This window comes from Equus caballus, chromosome 28, assembly GCF_041296265.1.
Source record: "Equus caballus isolate H_3958 breed thoroughbred chromosome 28, TB-T2T, whole genome shotgun sequence".
Lineage (NCBI taxonomy): Eukaryota > Metazoa > Chordata > Mammalia > Perissodactyla > Equidae > Equus > Equus caballus.
Genome location: NC_091711.1, coordinates 47,066,536 through 47,089,092, shown reverse-complemented (window position 1 = coordinate 47,089,092; position 22,557 = coordinate 47,066,536). Strand labels below are relative to the sequence as shown.

The 22,557-nt window shown below is 39.2% G+C and overlaps 1 protein-coding gene across 3 annotated transcripts in view; it reads right to left on the bottom strand.

Annotated features, from left to right (window-relative positions):
- ATXN10 (ataxin 10) overlaps window positions 1-22,557 on the bottom strand; it is a 189,936-nt gene that overhangs the window by 148,168 nt on the left and 19,211 nt on the right. For all 3 annotated transcript variants that reach the window (XR_011433567.1, XR_011433568.1, XM_023631242.2), the window contains exons 2-3: window positions 16,118-16,309; window positions 10,242-10,324 (exon numbers count right to left, since the gene is read on the bottom strand). Coding sequence is in view for 1 of the 3 variants with exons in the window: in XM_023631242.2 (XP_023487010.1) it covers window positions 10,242-10,324; window positions 16,118-16,309 (275 nt within the window). In the remaining 2 variants the exon portion in view is untranslated. The remainder of the gene's footprint in view (window positions 1-10,241; window positions 10,325-16,117; window positions 16,310-22,557) is intronic.

Genomic DNA, 22,557 nt, shown 5'->3' with positions numbered 1-22,557 from the left:
GAGTGGTTAAGTTTGAGCGCTCCACTTCAGCGGCCCAGGGTTTCACTGGTTCAGATCCTGGGTGCAGACATGGCACTGCTCATCAGGCCATGCTGAGGTGGCGTCCCACATGCCACAACTAGGACCCACACTAAAATATACAACTAGGTACTGGGAGGATTCAGGGAGAAAAAGCAAAAAAGAAAAAAAAAAGAAAGAAAGATTGGCAACAGTTGCTGGCTCAGGTGCCAATCTTTAAAAAAGAAAAAAAGAAAAAAACCACAATGAGATACCATTTCACACTCACCAAGATGACTACACCCCAAAAAGGGAAATGCATGTCAGTAAGGATATGGAAAAACTAGAACCTTGTACGTTGCTCGTGAAAAGGTAAAATCGTTCAGCTTACTATAGAAAATTTTGGCAGTTCCTTAAAAATTTAAATATAAAACTGACCCAGCAATTCCACTCTTAGGTATATACCCAAAAGAACTGAAAACAGGTACTCAGATAAATATATGTACACTCATATTCACAGCAGCACTATTCTAAAGAGCCAAATAGTGGCTCACTAGCCAAATGGTGGAAAGAACCCAAAAGTCCATCAACAAATAAAGATAAACAATGTGGTATATTCATACAGTGGAATATTATTCAGTCATAAAAAGAAATGAAGTAGTGGTAGATGACACAACCTAAATGACCCTCAAAAAACATTATGCTACGTGGAAGAAGTCAGACAAAAAAGGTCACATAATTCTATGATTCCACTTGTATGAAAACTCCAGAATAGGTAAATCCATAGACAGAACCTAGAACAGTGGTTGCCAAGGGCTCAGGGGAGAGGGAAATGGAAAGTAACTGCTGAATGGGTACAGGGTGTCCTTTTGGGGTGATGAAATATTTGCAATTAGATAGAGGTGGTAATTGCACAATATTGTGAATGCACGAAATGCCACTTAATTTTTCACTTTAAAGTGGTTATCTTATGTGAATCTCAAGTCAATAAAAAATATATTAATTAATTAAACTAATACAACTGCAGCTACCTAAATTGTGAACAACTCTTAATACTGTGAGGGACAGGAATTGGACACCCAAGATATGTCTCTTTGGCATGAGGATTATTTTGGGCTGGTTACTTTTGAAAACTGCAGACAGGAAAGAGACTCTGAAAAGTGGAATTTACTTATCCTTTATTAAGAAACAATTGCATTGTAAAGGAAATCTCCATCTGTAAAGGTGTCTTCCTCTCTGTACCAGGAAGAATGGGGGATGACCTTATCTCTAGAAACTCTTGATAAATCAATGTGGAAGGCAAATCTGCATAATCTGGTAACCTCCTATAACTGACTCCCCCAACCCCCAACATCCTCCTTTGTCTTTAGCTGAAGATGATATTTAAGGTGGTGGCTTCAGCCATTTTGGGGAGTTGCTCAGTTTGCCTGAGCCTCTCCCATGTATACATGTTATAAAGCTTTGTTTAATTTTCTCCTGTTATTCTGTCTCATGTGAATTTAATTCGTTCTCCAGCCAGAAGAATCCACAGTGGGTAGAGGAAATGTCTTCCTCCCCTGAAATACACCTATCATAAAACAGGTCTATAAAGAACTACTTTCTCTCACTGGTGGATATCAACAAACAGCCAAACCACAAACCAAACAACCAATTTATTCATCAATGGCAAACTGGTTCATAAAAAGTTTTAGATATCTGCTCCTTCAAGTTTTCTGTTAGATTATCAACCTGCTTCACTTTAGAGAAAATTAACCCTGTGAAGAAAGAATGAAATAATCTTTTACCATATATTGTAAACACTAAATAACAAATCTTATGTAGCAGATGTGGGACAAAGCAGAGAAAAGGGAAAATGGACTGAAGGGGACATGGAGTTAAGGGAAGATATTTTTAAGATGGAAAATAGGAGAACATATTAAATGCTGATAAAATGATAGAGTAAATAGAGAAAAAGTGATGAAGCCAGAGACAAAAGGGATAATTTCAGGAGAAGAACTTCTGAGTGGGTGGGTGGGGATGGGATTCAATGAACAAGTGGAGGGGCTGGCTTGCTCTGATAGTTATTTAATCACAGCGTTGGTGTGGTGCTTCCTCTGGGTGTCTCATTTAGGAATACATCATTACAAGAGAAACCTGCTTCTGCCCACCACAGCTCTTCAGCTCTGCCAGTGACACACTATCCACCACATCAGGATTTTTCAGCAATTACAAAACACAGTACATTCTGAACTCTCTTTCTGAATAACCATACCACACACAGACTTCAGAAACAGCTCTTTCCATGCAACAGAGTGGAATCTGTACCTTCTTGCTGATTTTTAATCCCCCAGTTGGAGCACTGAGGCTTTCGTTTTATTATAAAATGGAGCTACAAAAATAACTTTAACATACAACACCTTAAAAACACTTTACAACTATATCCTACACACTATCAATTTCTTTAGAATACTCAAGAAATTACTGATGCTCAAAACTTAGAGCAAATGCTTTGTGTATAAATTCTTAGATAACTTAATTACAAATTCTTGGGATAACAATGATTTCCCAAAGGAAGAATTCTAAATGAAACAGAAACATGCAGGAATTTTAAATGAAAACACTAAAAAAAATCACAGAAAGGAAGGAGAATTAAACCAAGCACGCCTAACAGCTAATTTAGCCTATTTAATTCTGAGTCTCAGTTTCTACGCCCGTAAAAAGAGACTATCATCTCTAGTTTTCTATCCACCTTCCAACAGCATCATGCATATTAAGATAAGTATCCCTCACTTTTATATAATAAGTACAGGCATTAAGAACTGTATATAAGTCAACTTATAAATCAAATCATATTTAAAATACAGCAGGAGACTTCTCACTTAAAAGTATTCATTGCATTATGTTATAATTTAATAGTTCTTTATCAAAAAGAATTTTTTAACCTACAATCTGTACATCTACTTATAAACTAGATATTTACATTGAGATTTTCTTATTAAATGACTTAGGATTACTCATAAAGTATTGGATAGAGATCACATATTAAAATTCTATGTTTTTTATTACAATGTTTAGATAAAAACCCTTGGCCAAATGAGAAGTATTGATACTAGCAGTTCAAGAACCAAAAAGAGCATTGTGGCAGAGTGAGCTGCTCCCTTAGTCTCTCCCTCCTAAATTACAACCAAATAGACATTCATTAACCAACAGCAGATTCCCTAAAAGCACAAGAGGACATCTGAGAGAACCATGAAGCCATACATCTGAAGGTGGGTGTAGAGGAACCCCAGGAAGTAGTGGAAGGAGGTGGGTGGATCTCCTCCCATCCCCAGTGGCAGCTATCTAGGTTGTAGGTCCTCACAAAGCAGCCGGCACACAACTGTAAGAGGAGGTGGGGGAGCAGGCAGGCCTGCATGTGAACGCTTTCATTTTCAGAGTTGCAGCCCAGCCACCAGGTGGGCACTCCCACCAAGCACAGCAGCCCAGGCAAACTGCTCATGAGCGCAGAGCAGGCCCACACACATGAAAGAAAGCACCCCTCCCCTTCTGCTTAGCGCACCAGTTTGGCCAGTCCCTGGCCAAGGCAGCAGTTCTGCACCAGAGCACCTGCACATGCAAGTGTGACTCGCCAAGCAGCTGCGGCCAGCAGGCAAATGCAGATGAGCCCTATCAGCACAACTTCCAGCAGACACGGCAGGTTCAGAAATCATTCTCCTGTCCTCCCCCAAGAGCCGGAAAGTGGAATCTGCATCCAGATACTACCACTGTGCGCCAGCAAAGGGCTACTTCATCAAACACAATGAAGATCTACATTAAAACTGCAGTGGAAAAGGAAAACGACAAGTGTCCAGAAACCGATCCTGAACTCACAGAAATTTACAATCTAAATGACAGAGAATTTAAAATACTTGTCATAAAGAAACTCAGTAAGTTACAAGAAAACTCAGACACTTAAATGAACTCAGGAATAAAATTAATGAGCAGAAGGAATACTTCACCAAAGAGAACGAAACTCTAAAAAAGACCAAACAGGAATTCTGGAGATGACGAACACAACAAATGAAAGAAAAAGCAATCTAGACACCTTAGAAAACACCACTGATGTTATGGAGGACAGAATTAGTAATTTAGAGCACGGAAATATAGAAATGCTTCAAGTGGAGAAGGGAGAGAGAACTAAGACTTAAAAAATGAAGAAATTCTTAGGGGAATATCCAACTCAATTAGGAAATGCAACATAAGGACTATAGGTATCCCAGAGACAGAAGAGTGGGAGAAAGGAGCAGAGAGCTTGCTCAAAGAAGTAATAGCTGAGATCTTCCCAAACCTAGGCAAGGAACTGGACTTACAACTATATGAAGCCAAAAAAACTCCTAAATACATCAGTGTGAAAGGACTCTCTCTAAGGCATATAATAGCAAAACTGGCAAAAGTCAATGACAAAGAAAAAATACTAAGGGCAGCAAGGAAGAAGAGAATAATCTACAAAAGAACCCCCATAGGCTTTCAGCAGACTTCTCAGCAGAAACCTTACAGCCTAGGAGAGACTGAAATGGTACATTCAAAATACTGAAAGACAAAACCTTCCAGCCAAGAATACTCTATCCAGCAAAACTATCCTTCAGATACAATGGAGAAATAAAAGCTTTCCCAGATAAACAAAAGCTGAGGGAGCTCATCCCCCCTAGAGCTCCCTTAAAAGAAATGATAAAAGATGCCCTCATATCCAAAAAAAAGATAAAGGTTCACAAAGCCTTGAGCAAGGAGATAAACAGACAGACAAAATCAGAAAATTGAAGCTCTCTATCAGAACAGGTTAGCAAACACTTATAAAAGATAAACGGAAGGAAAGCATCAAAAATAACTATCAACACTTCATTTTAATCACAAACTCACAACACAAAACAGAATAATTTGTGACAACAGTAACTTAGAAGAGGAACAGAAAAGGGATGGAACCTGCTTAGGATAATGGAGATAAGAGGCTATCAGAAAATGGACTACCTCATCTACAAGATCTCTTATACAAACCTCATGACAACCACTAAACAAAAAGCTCAGAGACACAAATCATAAATAAAGAGAAAACCATCACAGAAAACCATGAAATTGAAATGGCAGTCAAGAATATAAGGGAAGAGAAACAAGGGAAACACAGAACAACTGGAAAACAAGAGATAAAATGGCAGTATTAAGCCCTCATGTATCAATAATCACTCTAAATATAAATGGACTGAATGCTCCAATCAAAAGACAGAGTGGCTGTATGTATTAAAAAAACAGACCCAACAATAGGCTGCCTCCAGGAAACATATCACAGGCTCAGAGTGAAGGGATGGAAGGCAATACTCCAAGCAAATGGCAAGCAAAAGAAAGCAGGTGTTGCCAACGTTATATCAGACAAAGCAGACTTCAAGATAAAAAAGCAATGAAAGACAAAGGGGGCAGTATATAATGATAAAAGGGATATTCCACCAAGAGGACATAACACTTATGAATATATATGCACCCAAGGCAGGAGCACCAAAGTATATAAAGCAACTATTAACACATCTAAAGGAGAAATTAACAGCAACACAACAATAGTAGAGGACCTCAACACCCCACTTAAATCAATGGACAGATGATTCACATAGAAAGCCAACACTGAAATACTGGACTTAAATGAAAAACTAGACCAAACGGACTTAGTAGACACACATGGAACATTTCATCTAAAAACAGCAGAATACAGACTCTTCTCAAGCGCACATGGAACATTATCAAAGATAGACCATATGATGGGAAACAAGGAAAGTCTCAATAAATTTAAGAAGAATGAAATCATATCAAGCATCTTTTCCGACCACAATGCTATGAAACTAGAAATCAACTGCAAGAAAAAGCTGGAAAAGTCACAAATATGTGGAGAATAAACAACATGCTACTAAACAACCAATGGATCAAGTAAGAAATCAAAGGAGAAATTAAAAAATACCTGGAGACAAATGAAAATGAAAATACATCATACCAACTCTTAGGAGATGAGCAAAAGCGGTTCTAAGAGGGAAATTCATGGCAATATAGGTCCACCTCAACAAACAAGAAAAATCCCAAATAAGTAATCTTTAACTACACCTAGTAGAGCTGGAAAAAAGAAGAAACAAAGGCCAAAGTCAGCAGAACAAAAGGGAATAATAAAAATTATGGCAGAAAAAAATGAAATAGACGCCAAAAAAAAAAAGGAGAAAGGATCAGCAAAACTAAGAGCTGATTCTTTGAGAAGATTAACAAAATTCACAAACTCTTCACCAGACTCACTAAGAAAAAAACAGACAAGGATCAAATTTTAAAAATCAGAAATGAAAGAGGAGAAATTACAATGGATACCACAGAAATACTAAGGATTGCAAGAGAAAACTATAAAAAAACTATATTGCATAAACTAGAAGAAATGGATAAATTCTTAGACTCATACAACCTCCCAAAACCAAATCAAGAAGAAACAGAGAATCTGAATAGACCAATCACAAGTAAAGAGATTGAAACAGTAATCAAAAACTTCCCATAAAACAAAAGTCCAGGACCAGATGGCTTCTCTGGAAAATTCTACCAAATACTGAAAGAAGATTTAATACCAATCCTTCTCAAACCATTCCAAAAAACTGAAAAAGACAGAAGGCTGCCTAACTCATTCTATAAGGCCAACATCACCCTGATACCATAACCAGACAGAGACAACACAAAGGAGGAAAATTACAGACCAATACTGCTGACGGACATAGATGCAAAAATCCTCAACAAAATATTGGCAAATTGAATACAGAAATACATTAAAAGGGTCATACACCATGATCAAGTGGGATTTATACCACGGATGCAGTGATGGTTCAACATCCACAAATCAATCAACGTGATACACCACATCAACAAAATGAGGAATAAAAATCACATGATCATCTCAACAGACGCAGAGAAAGCATTTGACAAGATCCAACATCCATTTATGATAAAAACTCGGAATAAAATGGGCATAGAAGGAAAGTACTTCAACATAATAAAGACCATATATGACAAACCCACAGCCAACATCATACTCAATGCAGAAAAACTGAAAGCCAACCCTTTGAGTATAGGAACAAGACAAGGGTGCCCACTCTTGCCACTCCTATTCAACACACTCCCGGAGGTTTTGGCAAGAGCGATTAGGCAAGAAAAAGAAACCAAAGGGATCCAAATTGGAAAGGAAGAAGTGAAACTCTTGCTGTTTGTGGACAACACGATCCTTTATATAGAAAACCCTAAAGAATCCACCAGAACACTATTAGAAATAATCAACAACTACAGCAAAGTTGCAGGGTACAAAATCAACTTACAAACATCAGTTGCATTTCTATAAACTAATAACGAACTAGCAGAAAGAGAACCCAAGAATACCATCCCACCTGCAATCACAACAGAAAGAATACCTAGAAATAAATTTAACCAAGGAGGTGAAAAACCTATACAATGAAAACTACAAGACATTATTGAAAGAAATGGAAAGATATTCCATGCACATGGACTGGAAAAATAAACATAGTTAAAATGTCCACATTACCTAAAACAATCTATAGATTCAACGCAAACCCAATCAGAATCCTAATGAGGGGCCAGCCCGGTGGCACAGAGGTTAAGTGTGCACTTTCTGCTTCTCAGCAGCCCAGGGTTCGCCAGTTCAGATCCTGGGTGCGGACATGACACCGCTTGGCACACCATGCTGTGGCAAGCGTCCCACGTATAAAGTAGAGGAAGATGGGCATGGATGTTAGCTCAGGGCTAATCTTCCTCAAAAAAAAATAAAGAAAGAAAAGAATCCTAATGAAATTCTTCATGGAACTAAAACAAAGAATCCTAAAATTTATATGGAACAACAAAAAACCAAAATAGCTAAAGCAATCCTGAGAAGAAAGAACAGAGCTGGAGGCATCACAATCTGACTTCAAAATATACTACAAAACTATAGTAATCAAAACAGCATCGTACTGGCACAAAACAGACACACATCAGTGGAACACAACTGAAAGCACAGAAATAAAATCACATATATACAGACAGCTAATCTTTGACAAAGGAGCCAAGAACATACAATGGAGAAAGGAGTCTTCTCAATAAATGGTGTTGGGAAAACTGGATGGCCACATGCAAAAGAATGGAAGTAGACCATTATCTTACACCAAACACAAAAATTAACTCAATGGATTGAAGACTTGAATATAAGACCTGAAACCATAAAACTCCTAGAAGAAAACATAGGCAGTACACTCTTTGACGTTGGTCTTAGCAGCATCTTTTTGAATACCATGTCTACTCAGGTAAGGGAAACAAAAGAAAATATAAACAAGGGGGACTGCATCAGACTAAAGAGCTTCTGCAATGCAAAGGAAAAACCATGAATAAAAAGAAAAGACAACCCACCAACTAGGAAAAAATATTCGCAAATCATATATCCAACAAGAGGTAATTTCCAAAATATATAAAGAACTGATATAACTCAACAACAAAAAAACAAACAACCTGATGAAAAAATTGGCAGAGGATATGAACAGACATTTTTCCAAAGAAGGTATACTGGTGGCCAACCAGCACATGAAAACTTGTTCAACATCACTAACCATTAGGGAAATGCAAAACTACAACGAGATAACACCTTACACCCATCAGAATGGCTATAATTAGCAAGACAAAAAATAGACGTTGGAGAGGATGCGGGGGGAGGGGGTGGCGCCAGGGAACTCTCATCACTGCTGGTGGGAATGTAAACCGGTGCAGCCACTATGGAAAACAGTATGGAGCTTTCTCAAAGAATTAAAAATAGAACTACCATATGATCCAGCTATCCCACTACCAGGTAGTTATCCAAAGAACTTGAAATCAACAATTCAAAGGAATTTATGCACCACTATGTTCACTGCAGCATTATTCACAACAGCCAAGACGTGGAAGCAACCAAAATGCCCACCGGATGAATGGATAAAAAAGATGTGGTATAAATAGACAATGGAATACTACTCCGCCATTAAGAAAAAGACAAAACTGCCCGATTTACAACAATATGGATGGACCTTGAGGGTATTAAGAGAAATATACCAGACAGAGAAAGACAAACACCACATGATTTCACTCATATGTGGAAGATAAACAGACACACAGATAAAGAGAACAGATTAGTGGTTACCAGAGGGGCAAAGGATTGCAGGGTATGTGAAAGGGGTAAAGGGGCACATATATATGGTGACGCATAAAAATTAAGACTATTGGTGGTGATGTAGTCTAGGTAGAAACTGTTAAGTAATAACGTACACGTGAAATTATACAATGCTATAAACCATTATGACCTTAATAAAATAATTGGGGGGAAAAAAAAAGAGTCCCTTCCTGTTCAGTCATACTACCAGTCTCCATTAAAAAAAAAAAACATTCAGAACACTCTAGAAAAGCTTCTTGGTCTTCAAATTAAGAAGCTTCGTTTAACTCTTCATCCCACATCAATAGCCATTAACAACGAGTGAACTTCTCTTTCTGTCACACTACATATTTGATTTATTTAACAAATTTAGTATCAGGCTCCCCTCACTGGAAGGTAAGCTCCCTGAGGGCAGAGATTTCTGTCTCCTCTGGTCACTGTTGGATTACATCCAACCCCTAGAGCAGGGCCTGTCGCATCCATAAATATTGAAAGACCCTGTCTTACTCTGCCAGGCTGTCATAACAAAGGACCGCAGAACGGCGGCCTAAACAGCAGAAATTTATTTTCTCACAGTTTTGGAGGCTACAAGTCCAAGATCGAAGTGTTGGGAGGGTTGGCGTCTTCTGAGGCCTCTCTCCTTGTAGATGGCCCTCTTCTCTCCGTGTCTGCACACGTCATCCCTCTGCGTGTACCTGTGACTTAACGTCCTCTTCTTATAAGGACACCCACTATCCTGGGTTGGGTCCCACTGATCTAACCTCCTTTTACCTTAATTCTCTCTTAAGGCTCTATTTCCAAACACAGTCCCGTTCTGGGGTCCCAGGGTTTAGGGCTTCAACACGTGAATCTGAGAGGGACAGGATTCAGCCCACAGTATAGGGAGGGAAGCAGGTCACTGCAACTTTCTTTTATGCAAATTCTTTAATATCACTAATGAAGTTTCTCTGTATCATGAAATACAGAACATTTGCTTTAATGAATGATGTAATACTCCAAGGACTGGTTTTTAAACTCTTTTCAAAGTTATAAATAACTCACAAATCATGATGCAAGTTACCTGTCAGCAGGGATTCCTGTTCCACTCGCAGCTCACGAAAAAGAAGGATCAAATCAACAGCAACGCCAATTGTATCCAAGTTCCTGCGTCAGATTTTTAAAAAAGACAAGTTAGACACAATCTTTTTCTTAAACCTTCATTTCAAATGATGATCCAACGAACGGTGCTGAGACTACTGGTTTATTGTTCCTGTGGTAGGCAGAGTAAGGGCCCTCTAAAGATGTCCACATCATAATGCCCAAAATCTGTGAATATGGTACCTTCCACGGCAAAGGGGGTCATGAGCAAACTAAGGATCTTGAGATGGGAAGAGTGTCCTGGATTATCCAGGCGGGCCCAATGTAACCACAAGGGTCTTTATAAGAGGAATACAAGAGGGTCAGGGTCACAGATGGAGGCCATGAGCCAAGGAACGCAGGGAGCCTCCAGGAGCTGGAAAAGGCACGGAAAATGATTCTCCCCAAGAGCCTCCAAAAGGAATGCAGCCATGTCGACCCATTTTAGACTTCTGAATTCCTGAATTATAAGATAAAATCTGTGTTGTTTTAAGCCACTAAGTTTTTGTTAATTTGTCACAGCAGCACTAGGAAACTCATATAAATTTGGGTAGCAGACGTGGGGTGCTGCTATAACAAATTCCTAAAAATGTGGAAGTGGCAAGGGGCAGAGGCCAAAAGAATTTTGAGGAGCATGAAAAGAAAAAGCCTAGATTGCCTAAAACAGACTGTTGATAGAAATATGGACACTGAAGGCACTGCTGGTAAAGGCTCAGAAAGAATGAGGAACACATTGGAAACAGGAGGAAAGGCTATCCTTTTTAAATAGTGGTCAAAGCTGAGCTGAACTAACACTTAGGAATGATGAACTTGGATATTTAACTGAGCAGATTTCCAAGCCACACGTTGAAGGAGAGGCCTGATTTCTTCTTGCCACTTATAGTAAAATTCAAGAGGGAAGAGATAAAGGAACCAATAGAGAACCAGGTCTTGATAATTTGGGAAATTATCAGCCTATCCAGATTGCAAAAGACGCCAAAACTAGGAGATTCACTGTCAGGAAAGTGTGCTCTGGACAGAAAGCCAAGGCTGTGGACCACCTTTTGCTAGTGCCTTAGAAGGATCAAAAGGTCAGAGTGTTCCTTTACACAGAGGGCTCTTTGAAGAGACTGTGGCTCATGGATGCCCTCAATCATCTCAGTAGAAACCCGAAGTAGAGATGAAGTTATCTAGGAAAGCTCTATGGGAGACTCTCCGGTCTAATGGTGTGAATCCCCATGACACATATGTGAGACCTACAACGTTTTTTCAGAATGTTGTATCAGTAGAAACTGCCAGCTCGGACAAAATGCACAGAGAAAGGATGAAATGAAAGAAGGCAGTCAGGCTCCCAAAATTCTACACGCAGGAAATAAGCTGATAAAACTACTCAGTTGTAAACATGTGCTATCCTTCAAGACAAAGGAAGGGTGACTCTGAGGGGAGGGCCAAGAGCAGAGCCTCAAGCCACAGAGAATTACTCCCAGGCCTCGAAACCTAACTGAGTTTGCCCAACTGGATTTTGAAATTGGTTGGAACCAGTGACTCCTTTTTTCCTTCAACTTTCTCCTCTTTTAAAGGGTAATGTCTAAAACTGTTATCCCATGCCTGTCCCACCACTGCACTTTGGAAGCAGATAACTTGTTTTCTAGTTTCACATGTCCACAGATAAAGAAGAATTCTGCTCCAGGATGGAACCATACCCAGAGTCTCACCCATACATAATTTAGATGACTAAGATGATGAGATTTGGGACTTTTTAGCTCATGAGACTTAAATGAGATTGTGGGCTTGAGTTAACGCTGTAACGGGTCCAGAATGTGAGAGACTAGGAATGAGATTAATGTATTTTGCACATAGGATAGACATGTATACTTAGGGGCCAAAGGGTGGACAGTGGTAGGCAAAATAATGGTCCCCAAAAGATGTCCATATCCTATACTCCAGAACCCGTGAATATGTTACCTGATATGGCAAAAGAGACGTAGTATAATAAGACATATACAATAGGTCTTTGCCCCCAGTTCCTGGCACAGAGCTTCTAAAGCCTTTGAAATATCCTGTGTGACAGGAGTGTCTTCTGTTATTCACAAGCAGCCCCTTTCAACCATACCTGAGTTTACGCTTAGGAGGGAACACTTACTGGGCCTCCATATAGCTTCAGGATGGGGGCTGGTTGCCAAAAGAACCAACCTCCAACCTCTGGGGCTGGAGACTGAGTTCAATCACCAATGGTCAATAATTTCAATCATGCTTATGTGATGGAATCTCCATAAAAACTCCTAAATGATGAGTTTGGAAAGTTTCTGTACAGGCTGGTGAACACATCCAAGTATTGGGAGGATCGCATACCCAGAGAGGACATAGAAGCTCTTCACTCCTCCCACCCCTGATCCTTTGTATCTCTTCCATTTGGCTGTCCCTGAGGTGTATCCTTTACAGTAATCTGGTAACAGTATGTAAAGTCCTTCTCTGAGTTCTGTGAGCCCCGTTCTACTGAATTACCAAACCTGAGGGGCCATGCTGCGGCCACCACCCCACATACAAAATAGAGAAAGATAAGCAGAGATGTTAGCTCAGGGCTACTCTTCCTCAAGTAAAAAAGAGGAAGACTGGCAACAGGTGTTAGCTCAGGGCCAATCTTCCTCACCAAAAAAAATTAAAAATAGGGGCTGGCCTGGTGGCATAGCACTTACGTTCTTGCACTCTGCTTTGGCAGCCCAGGGTTCACCAGTTCAGATCCTGGGAGCGGACCTACACACCACACATCAAGCCATGCTGTGGCGGCATCCCACACAGAAGAACCAGAAGGACTTAGAACTAGGATACATAACTATCTACTGTGATTTTGAAAATAAATAAATAAATAATAAAATAAATTTCCATTGTTTTAAGCCACTAAACTTGCACTAATTTATTACAGCAGCAAAGGAAACTAATACAGCTCCCTAACTTCTTCACTTCTCCTCAACACAAATCAGAATTAAGCCAAGACATTCACTCCTAAAGAAGATGAGGGTTGGTGTGCACACAGCTAGGGTCCTCTTTCCCTTCCACAAGGCCAGGCGCTCAGAGAGCCACTGATCCTTTTCTCTTTACCCAGGCATAAGACTGGCTAGAAAAGTGGCTCAGCACCTGCCTCCCAGAAAGAGGAGGCTGCTCTGCCTCTCATCCTGCTCTTGCCTCTACACATCCAAATGGCGACCAGGGAAGTGGGCCCACTGCCTATTTCTTTATGGACAGATTTTTTTTTTGGGGGGGGGATCAAAAGAGAAGTATAATTCCATGACATGAAAACTTTAGGAAATTCAAATTTCAGTGTTCACAAACGAAGTTTTATTAGTACAAAGCCGTGCACATTCGTTCACATATTACCTATGGCTGCTTTCACACTATAATGGGAGAACTGAGAAACTGTACAGAGATAACAAACCCTAAACTATCTATCTGGCTCTTTACAGTAAAAGTATAGTGACCCCAACAACAGAGGTTATATTTACATGCAGAGCTAACTGCTCTGGACAGTTTTCTTTGAGTACTTCCTAAAATTTTGTATGACTTAGATTGTTTGCTTCGTTGTTTTACACTGTTCCATAAATACTAGCAAAATATAATCCCAGTCCACACAAAGTGCAATGTTTAGACAAAAGATGTAAAAGGATGTAGGCCTTAATAGCATCACACTTTTTGATTAACTCTTTAATAACTTAAAATAAAACACCAGAAAAATATATATAGGTTGTGATCTGAATCTTGACAGGCTCAGAAATACTGGCTTTAGTTAAGGTTGACTCCAAAGTCCTTACCAGAATCTCTGTTGTATTTCTGACTAGAAAACATTTTTTCCAGGAGCTGACACCCTAAATGGTTGGAATTTCCCCTTAAAATCAACAGTAAATAATAATACAATCCTAGAAGGTAAGACGCAGAAAAACTAACAGTCTTAAATGCTCATCTTCATTTCAACCCAACCATAAGTTGCATGCAATAAAAAGATAGCATGACCACACAAAGTATAGCCCTTGCTTTGATGGCCCTGCCAGGAGACAGCTGATATTTTATTTGCCATATTATTTATCTTTGTAATGTTTGAATTTTTATAGTTTACATCTATTACTTTTGCACCCAAAGAAGAAAATAATAAAAACTGTTTTCAAAGAAAATAATATTATCATAAACATCTATCATACTGTCATTCCCAAGGCAAGGGCAGAAACACCTGACATTTACTGAGCACACCATGTGCACATTTTACATAAGTAATCTCATTTAAAACTCAACAGTCCTGTGCAGAAGATATCCCTCACCCTGTTGTAAGAGAAGAAAACTGGTACTCATAAAGGCGAAGGCCCTTGTCCAGGGTCAAGTAGCTGTTTAAAGGATGGAACAGTCGCACATGACAGGTCAACGTGTGTCTTGGGGTAGTTATGGCAACTGCTTCTGAGTCAAGCTTGCAAGTCAGACAGTTCAGAGTCGGAGAGAACATTCCCAGGCTCTATCACATACTGAATGAGTGACTCTTGGACAAGTTCTTTAACCTCTCTGAGTCACAGTTTTTCTTTTGTAAAATGGAAAAATAGTAGAATACTATTTCTTGGGTTTGTTCTAAGGATTAAACAAGATACTGCAAGTCAAGCTCTTGGGACAAAGCCTGGGGCTTAGGGTGGGCTCACCAAATGCTTGCTTCCTTCCCCACGAGCCTGGCAAAGCATAAAGATAAGTTTGCCAGCCCACAGTCCACCTTTCTGTTCTAAGGCCCTCCTTTCCCTCCCCCATAACACTAGAGGGCCTCCTGCCCGGAAAGGGACAAAATAAACTAGCCTCTGGCCCACTGCTTCTAGCACATAACCAATGACATTTTTAAAATGTTAACTATTATTATCAAGATTATTATTGTTTCTATTCATTTATCTGCAAATGGCTAACAGCTTTGGTTTAAATTGAAGTGAAAAAACTTTAGCTTTTTCTCTCTTTCCTTTGATCTTAAAAAACTCATTAATCATAGCAAAGCCTCAGGTATAAAACTGTCTAGGCAGCAAAGGGAGTCCCTCAAGTGGCTTCTGGACCAGCCCAACTTCACCCATCACAGCAGTGACAGAGAGGCCTGGAGGCTCTGTCTACATTCAAGTCCAGGAAAGAAAGGTGAGCATGCTCTTCATGGCTTCTGATTTCAACTCAAGTAAAAATTTTCAATAGAAAGCAGATTCCATAAAATCAGAGGAAAGGCGCGCAGTTCTGGGAGGAGAGAGCAACGTGTGAAATAACAAGAGCAGTACTTGGCGATTCTCTCGCTCACCATTTTAACGACTTTCAAAAACGTGCACGCTATACAATAGCTGAAGCAGAGACTGCAGCTTTACACAACCTTAACGAAACCCTAAAAGGTCTTCTTAGAAATCTGCAAAATGCGCTCCTTGTTCAAAGTAAACACAAAGGTAACTAACACACTAAAACTAATCAAAACATTTATAAGAAAAGTGAGGTCGAAATCTGCATGTGCATTTAGGCAGGCAGAATCTAGGAGCAAAGAATCAAAATTAAGTTCAAATCCCTGTGCTATGAAGAAAACCAAATACCTCAAAACATACTAGAAATACAAATGATAAACCTAACCAACCCCTAATGTTAAACATGTTATACCGTTACACACTAGTCAAAGAATCCCAGAGGTAAGAGCTGCAGAGCACTTCTCCCCTGGAGACGTAAAGATAGCCTTGTAATAACAATGGATGACACTATAATCCCCAAACAATTGCTAATGGATAACTTAACATGACAGAGCCATGCACACATACAAAGAAATATCATCAAAGGTACGCATGTAACTGCAAAGAACACTACCTGATTGAATTCTGGTTCACAGAACACTCTATACAAGCATTTCGGAGACACCTGAAGCATTCTGTTATTAACTGCAGACTGGAAGCCAGATGTTCCACTCGGGATGGATCTCTGCAGGCCAGCTCCACAGCATGAGAAGATTTCTTTAGGATATCCAGAACTCTTTGGAAGATAGTCCTGGGTGCTGTTTCTCTGAAAAAGGATAGAATTGTTACAAACCAGAAAAAAAGAATCTAATTTCCAAATGTCCTGTTCAGAACACTGCTTGAACTTATTTCTGTGGGGAGGTGGGCTAGGCCTGTCTGTTGCAGCTCCTTAATTTACAACACAAAATAAAGGAGCTACATATATTGAGGCTTAGCCAGACACTGTTCTTATCAAGCTTTTTGTGTATTATCTCATTTAATCCTTGCTTTAACCTTACGAAACCAATACTGTCACCTCTGCTTTACAGTTAACTGAAGTAGAGAGAAGTCTAAGTAACTTGCCTCTATCATTCAGCTAATAACTGGCAGAGCCACAGTTCCAACTGAAGCAGTCTGGCTTTAGTACTTCCAGTCCCTGTGACAACCCAATCCCACTTTAAGGTGACTGTTTATACTGATGGATTTGCCCTAGAATCCAAACAGAAGATCTGCATTTCATGTTCTAGATAGAGACTATAACCGCGTCCTCTGTCACCTAATATGTACCTAAAGTACAATTACGAGAAACAATATTCACGAAGGATTGCCTGAGGAGCGAATATACTATCCATTCTCTAGATACAGAGAAGCCGGAAACACATGCTCTGAGCTTATATATACTCAACTACACAGATCGGGGGGGAGGGATGACAGAGGGAGAGAGACAGACAGACAGACAGAGAACATGCCAGAGAGTGCACTCTTCTCAGAGAGTGCCTGCTCAGAGAAGAGAACCTGTGGCTGTCCCTTCTGGGCATCTCAGTTCCCACATGGCTCTCATGCCAGGAGCACCACCTGAACTGGCTATCATTACACAGCTTTGAAGATAAGAATTTTTTTGTGCAACATGGCACCTAAATGCAAGCCAATTTCCTCATTCCATGAATCCTCTAAGGAAACAGCAATCTGTTTCAATATTAGGAGAAAAATTACTGTATTGGACAATTTAAGAGATCCTCACAGACCAGTTCTGGCCATGTGAACCTTCTCCTTTTGCTCTCACTGTGAATCACATCGCTTGCCACTCCATCCCTAGATTAAGCCACACCCTCAGGGAGCTGCACATTTCTACAGGACTCCTGACACAGCATAACCCCAAGTTACTGTGCTTACTCAGGGCTGGCAGAGACACTTCATAAATCTCCCCCTTCCCGGAGCCCGATGAGACACTTCTCTTCTTGAGCTTCAGCATCATGAGGACTTGTACTCCAAGCAGTGGGTCTTTATCGATATGGATAGATGAGATAAATCACATTATTTATCATGTTTTCTTCTCTGTCTGGGCCTTTAGGAAGTCTAGAGTTAAATCTATGACCCTCTTTAACACTGTGAACCCCATGGCATGACTTTGAGTATTAATATCTTATTTTTCCTTTCTGGCTTTTCCCCTCTCTCCAGTTTCCTCCCTGATCCTATTTTATTTAACTGTATTTATTTTTTAAGGCACTTCAAATCTGTTTTGGGAAAGAGGCAGAATGTAAATTAATCAACTAAAAATCAGGAAATCACATGTAAAATAATTTGCCCATATCTTACCAATCAGCCCTCTCTAAATGTGGATCATGAAGCTTGGACTCAGTGTCTCAGTGACCAAATAAAAAAGTGAAAATTGAAGGGTACAGCATTAATCCTGCCTCAATAACTGTATGAAACAATTAAGTATATAAGCCACTTTCAGTGACAATATGCCATAAAAAGAATATTCACTAACACTCTCAAGATAGTTTTAAAAAGAGTACCAAATAGTGCAGACACTAATATGCTAAGAAAATACCCAATAGTTTCAAACATTCTGAAGAACGCCAGGAGTGATCACTATTTCTACAACAAACAATAAACCTAATTACCTCTATCTGCAACACCAGCATAAAGTTTTGATGATATTTATTATTTAATCTTACAGTCAAAATAAAAGAATAATTATACAACTTGAATAATCTACAATAAAGCCTCTTTTTTCTACTAAGATAGCTAAGAAATTTAGCTATATGTATTTACGCCTGTGATAAAGAAGTCACTATGATTTCTTTCAGTTGGTTCTCTACAAGCTACGTCTCACATGGGCACCCATCTTCCTCTGTGAATGGTCCCTGCTGTCACTCTCTGAAATCCTAACACCTGTTTTACTCAAAATTGATATCTAGCACAGCAAAGCTTTGGAATCAAACTATGACAGACTAAACAAGATCAAAGAAAAGCACTGTTGAAAACTATAAGACATTATTGAAAGAAATAGATAATGACATGAAGAGACAGAAAGAGATTCCATGAACATGAATCGGAAGAATAAACATAGTTAAAATGCCCATACTACCCAAAGCAATCTACAAATTCAATGCAATCCCAATCAGAATCCTAATCATATTCCTCACAGAAATAAAACAAAGAATCCTAAAATTCATATGGGGCAACCAAAGACACCAAATTGCTAAAGCAATCCTGAGAAAACAGAACAAAGCTGGAGGTATCACAATCCCTGACTTCAAAATGTAGTACAAAGCCATAGGGATCAAAACAGCATGGTACTGGTACAAAATAGGCACACATATCAATGGAACAGAAATGAAAGCCCAGAAATAAAATCGCACATACATGGACAGTCAATCTTCGACAAAGGTGCCAAGAATATATAATGGAGAAAAGACAGTCTCTTCCATAAATGGTGCTGGGAAAACTGGACAGCCACATGCAAAAGAATGAAAGTAGACCATTATCTCACGCCATACACAAAAATAAACTCAAAATGGATCAAAGACTTGAAGATAAGTCAAACTATAAAACTCCTGGAAGATAACATAGGGAGTATACTCTTTGACATTGAACTTAAAAGGATCTTTTCAAATACCATGTCTTCTCAGACAAGGGAAACAAAAGAAAAAATACACAAGTGGGAGTTCATCAGACTAAAGAGCTTCTGCAAGGCAAAAGAAACTAGGATCAAAACCAAAACACAACCCACAAATTCGGAGAAAATTTTTGCAAATCCTATATGCAATAAGGGGTTAATCTCCATAATATATAAGGAACTCACACAACTGAACAATAAAAAAACAAACAGCCCGATCAAAAAATGGGCAGAGGATATGAACAGATATTTTTCCAAAGAAGATATAGAGATGGCCAATAAACACATGAAAAGATGTTCAACATCACTAATCATCAGGGAAATACAAATCAAAACTACACTAAGATACCACCTTACGCCTGTTAAAATGGCTATAATCACTAAGACAAAAAATAACAAATGTTGGAAAGGGTGTGGAGAAAAGGGAACCCTCATACACTGCTGGTGGAAATGCAAACTGGTGCAGCCACTATGGAAAACAGTACAGAGATTCCTCAAAAAACTAAAAGTAGAACTACCATACGACCCAGTTATCCCACTACTGGGTATCTACCCAAACAACTTGAAATCAACAATCCAAGGTAACATGCACCCCTATGTTCACAGCAGCATATTCACAATAGCCAAGACATGGAAACAATCCAGGTCCCCATTGACTGATGACTGGATAAAGAAGATGTGGTATATATACATAATGGAATACTACTCAGCCAGAAAAAAAGACAAATTCATCCCATTTGCCATAACATGGAAGGACCTGGAGGGAATTATGCTTAGTGAAATAAGCCAGACCAAGAAAGACAAAGACCAGATGATTTCACTCATGTGGAATAGAAACAAACACATGGACAAAGAAAACAGTTCAGTGGTTACCAGGGGAAGGGGGGTGGACACAGAGGGTAAAGGGGAGCACTTATGTGGTAACAGACAAGAAATAATGTACAACTAAACTTTCACAATGATGTAAACTATTACGAACTCAAAGAAAAAAAAGAAAAGACTAAAACTTAAAAAAAAAGAAGAAAAGCATTGTTCTTAGGAAAATTGGATAACTGATATTCCAACCACAGAACAATTAATAAGTCATGAACTATCTGTGAATAATTCCCAAAGTTGCATGTTAATTTGTCACATATGCATCATGCCTTTCTCCTTTATTACGCTTTTAACCAAAAGAAAAATTTTTAACTGAGCTAAGGCCAATCAAAATATTCCTGAAATAGAAATAACTATTAATAGCTACTAAACAGCAATCATGGCAGCATCTATTCAGCACACAATAATTCACATCTGCTGTATAAAGAGAAAATAAATTTGGATTGCAATCACTGCCATTTGCTCTCCCCAGGCTGCACACTCATGGATTCCTGAAAACACTAAGTACTTGCAATCCTCTGTCTGCTCAAACATATGCCCTCTACCAGAATGCCCCTTTCACACCATCCCCACCCAGATCTCCGCTGGAAGGATCTTGAATCTCCTTTTAGGTCTTCTGAAAACTCTCAGCCTCGGTGAAACTCCTCCACTACCCCAGGTGAACCAGCTCCCATCTCTGGCCCACTGGACCTCAGTCCACAAGACTGGAATAACACTTATCCAGATCATATTATATCCATTTATCTTATCTCTCTCCCAAGCCAGACTACAGATGCTGGAAAAACAGAGCATATAATTTTTTCCTGTATCTCTAGGGCCCAAAACTGGCATACCCTAATTGTATTTGTTCAAGTTTAAAAGAGTGATGAGACTGTCTGCACACTCGGCGTGGATCTGACAAATTCACAGACTATGTGATCCAAACACCTGCTGAGCTTGCGTCTCAGCCAGGCACCAGGCGTGATGTGTGAGCAGTGGATCAGTGCCATGTGCAGCAGTAACTGGAAAAAGGGAAATACTGAGACATCAGCTCAACTCTTCCATTCTCAATGAGAAATCTACATAACCGGAACTCAAAAACTTGAAAAATGGCCGTATTTTAAGATGTAAATATCTTATGACTGATGTTTAACAAACTTCTAATTTCTCCTTCCCCACTGAATGACAGAACGGATCAGCTTAAAGGGAGAGGGAGGGAAGAGGAGCTGTAACCCAATTACCCGTACTTTAAACTCCTTGGGAGCAGAGACTGCTTCTTAGACGTCTGGACCCCTCTGTAAAAGCCGGGAGGAAAACACCCTTTCCTCTAGAGCCATACCAAAATAGCTATAGCTTTTATTCACTAACAGTAAATACTATGAAAGCATTTAACTCTCTCCTATACTTCTTTTCCTTCTCTATAACCTTGAAAGAAAGCTATTTGGCATTAGAGATCCAAAGTAGTCCTAATGTACTCTGTCCGCAAATTCTGCGTTCACTATCAAGACAACACAGCTAAATATGTACAACGATTAATGACAGTGAAATAGCTAGCAAAGATCAATCATTCCTATATTGCAAATGTTATTAATAATAAAAACTGCTGTCATTTCTTCTTTGACCAAACTAACACAAAATATTCACAAAGACTTTAAAAAGCTTAGCTACTTCATTCACAGAAGGCAGAAAGTACTTAGGAGGACAATTAAAATTCAACCGTTAGACATTCCTATTAGATAGGAATGTATACCCTAAGGACAACTTTTAAATGAAATGTTACATTACAGAATGAAAAATAAGCCTCTGAATTACACAAAAGGCAGAATTTCATTTCCTTCAAGTTTGAACAGATATGTAGGTTTAATCTTGGCAAGTCCTGTTTGAGTAAAGTTAAAGAAAACTACTTGTGATTATCTGTAACAGGCTAGATAGGTCTAATATACTATATGTACACACATTTTACAGTTAACTCATCAGGTGGAACCTCCTACTGAAAAGGAAACTAAATGCTAGTCATTGTAATGCCACAACCAAGACTTTCATACTTGCTAAGATTTATTCTAATACCTTAGATTTAATTAAAAACTGGCATATGTGGTTTAGAATAGTTTAACCACTGTCACTAAGAAAAACTATTAAAATACACACAAGTTCAGAGATTAAAATAACAATCAGCAGTTGTTATTTAAAACTATAAACTGCTTACGGATTTTACTGGGCTGGATGAAACAAAAATAGAAAATAAAGACATTTCTATCTCCTGCCAGAGACAGCCTAGGGCAAAATTTTGAAGTTCATCTTTGCAGACCTCAAAACTCCCCTTTTTACACTCTCTTTCCCTCTTCTGTCACATCCAGGACTCTCAAGTAGTCCCGACAGTCCAGACCAATCCATTTTGCACGGCCGGCAAACTTTTTCTGTAAAGAGGCAGAGTAAATATGTTAGGCTTTGAGGGCCTGACAGCTCTGTCACACTTCTCATCTCTGCCGTTGTAGTGCATAAGCAATATCCAAATGAGTGAACGTGGCTGTGTTCTAACAAAACTATTTTCGTGG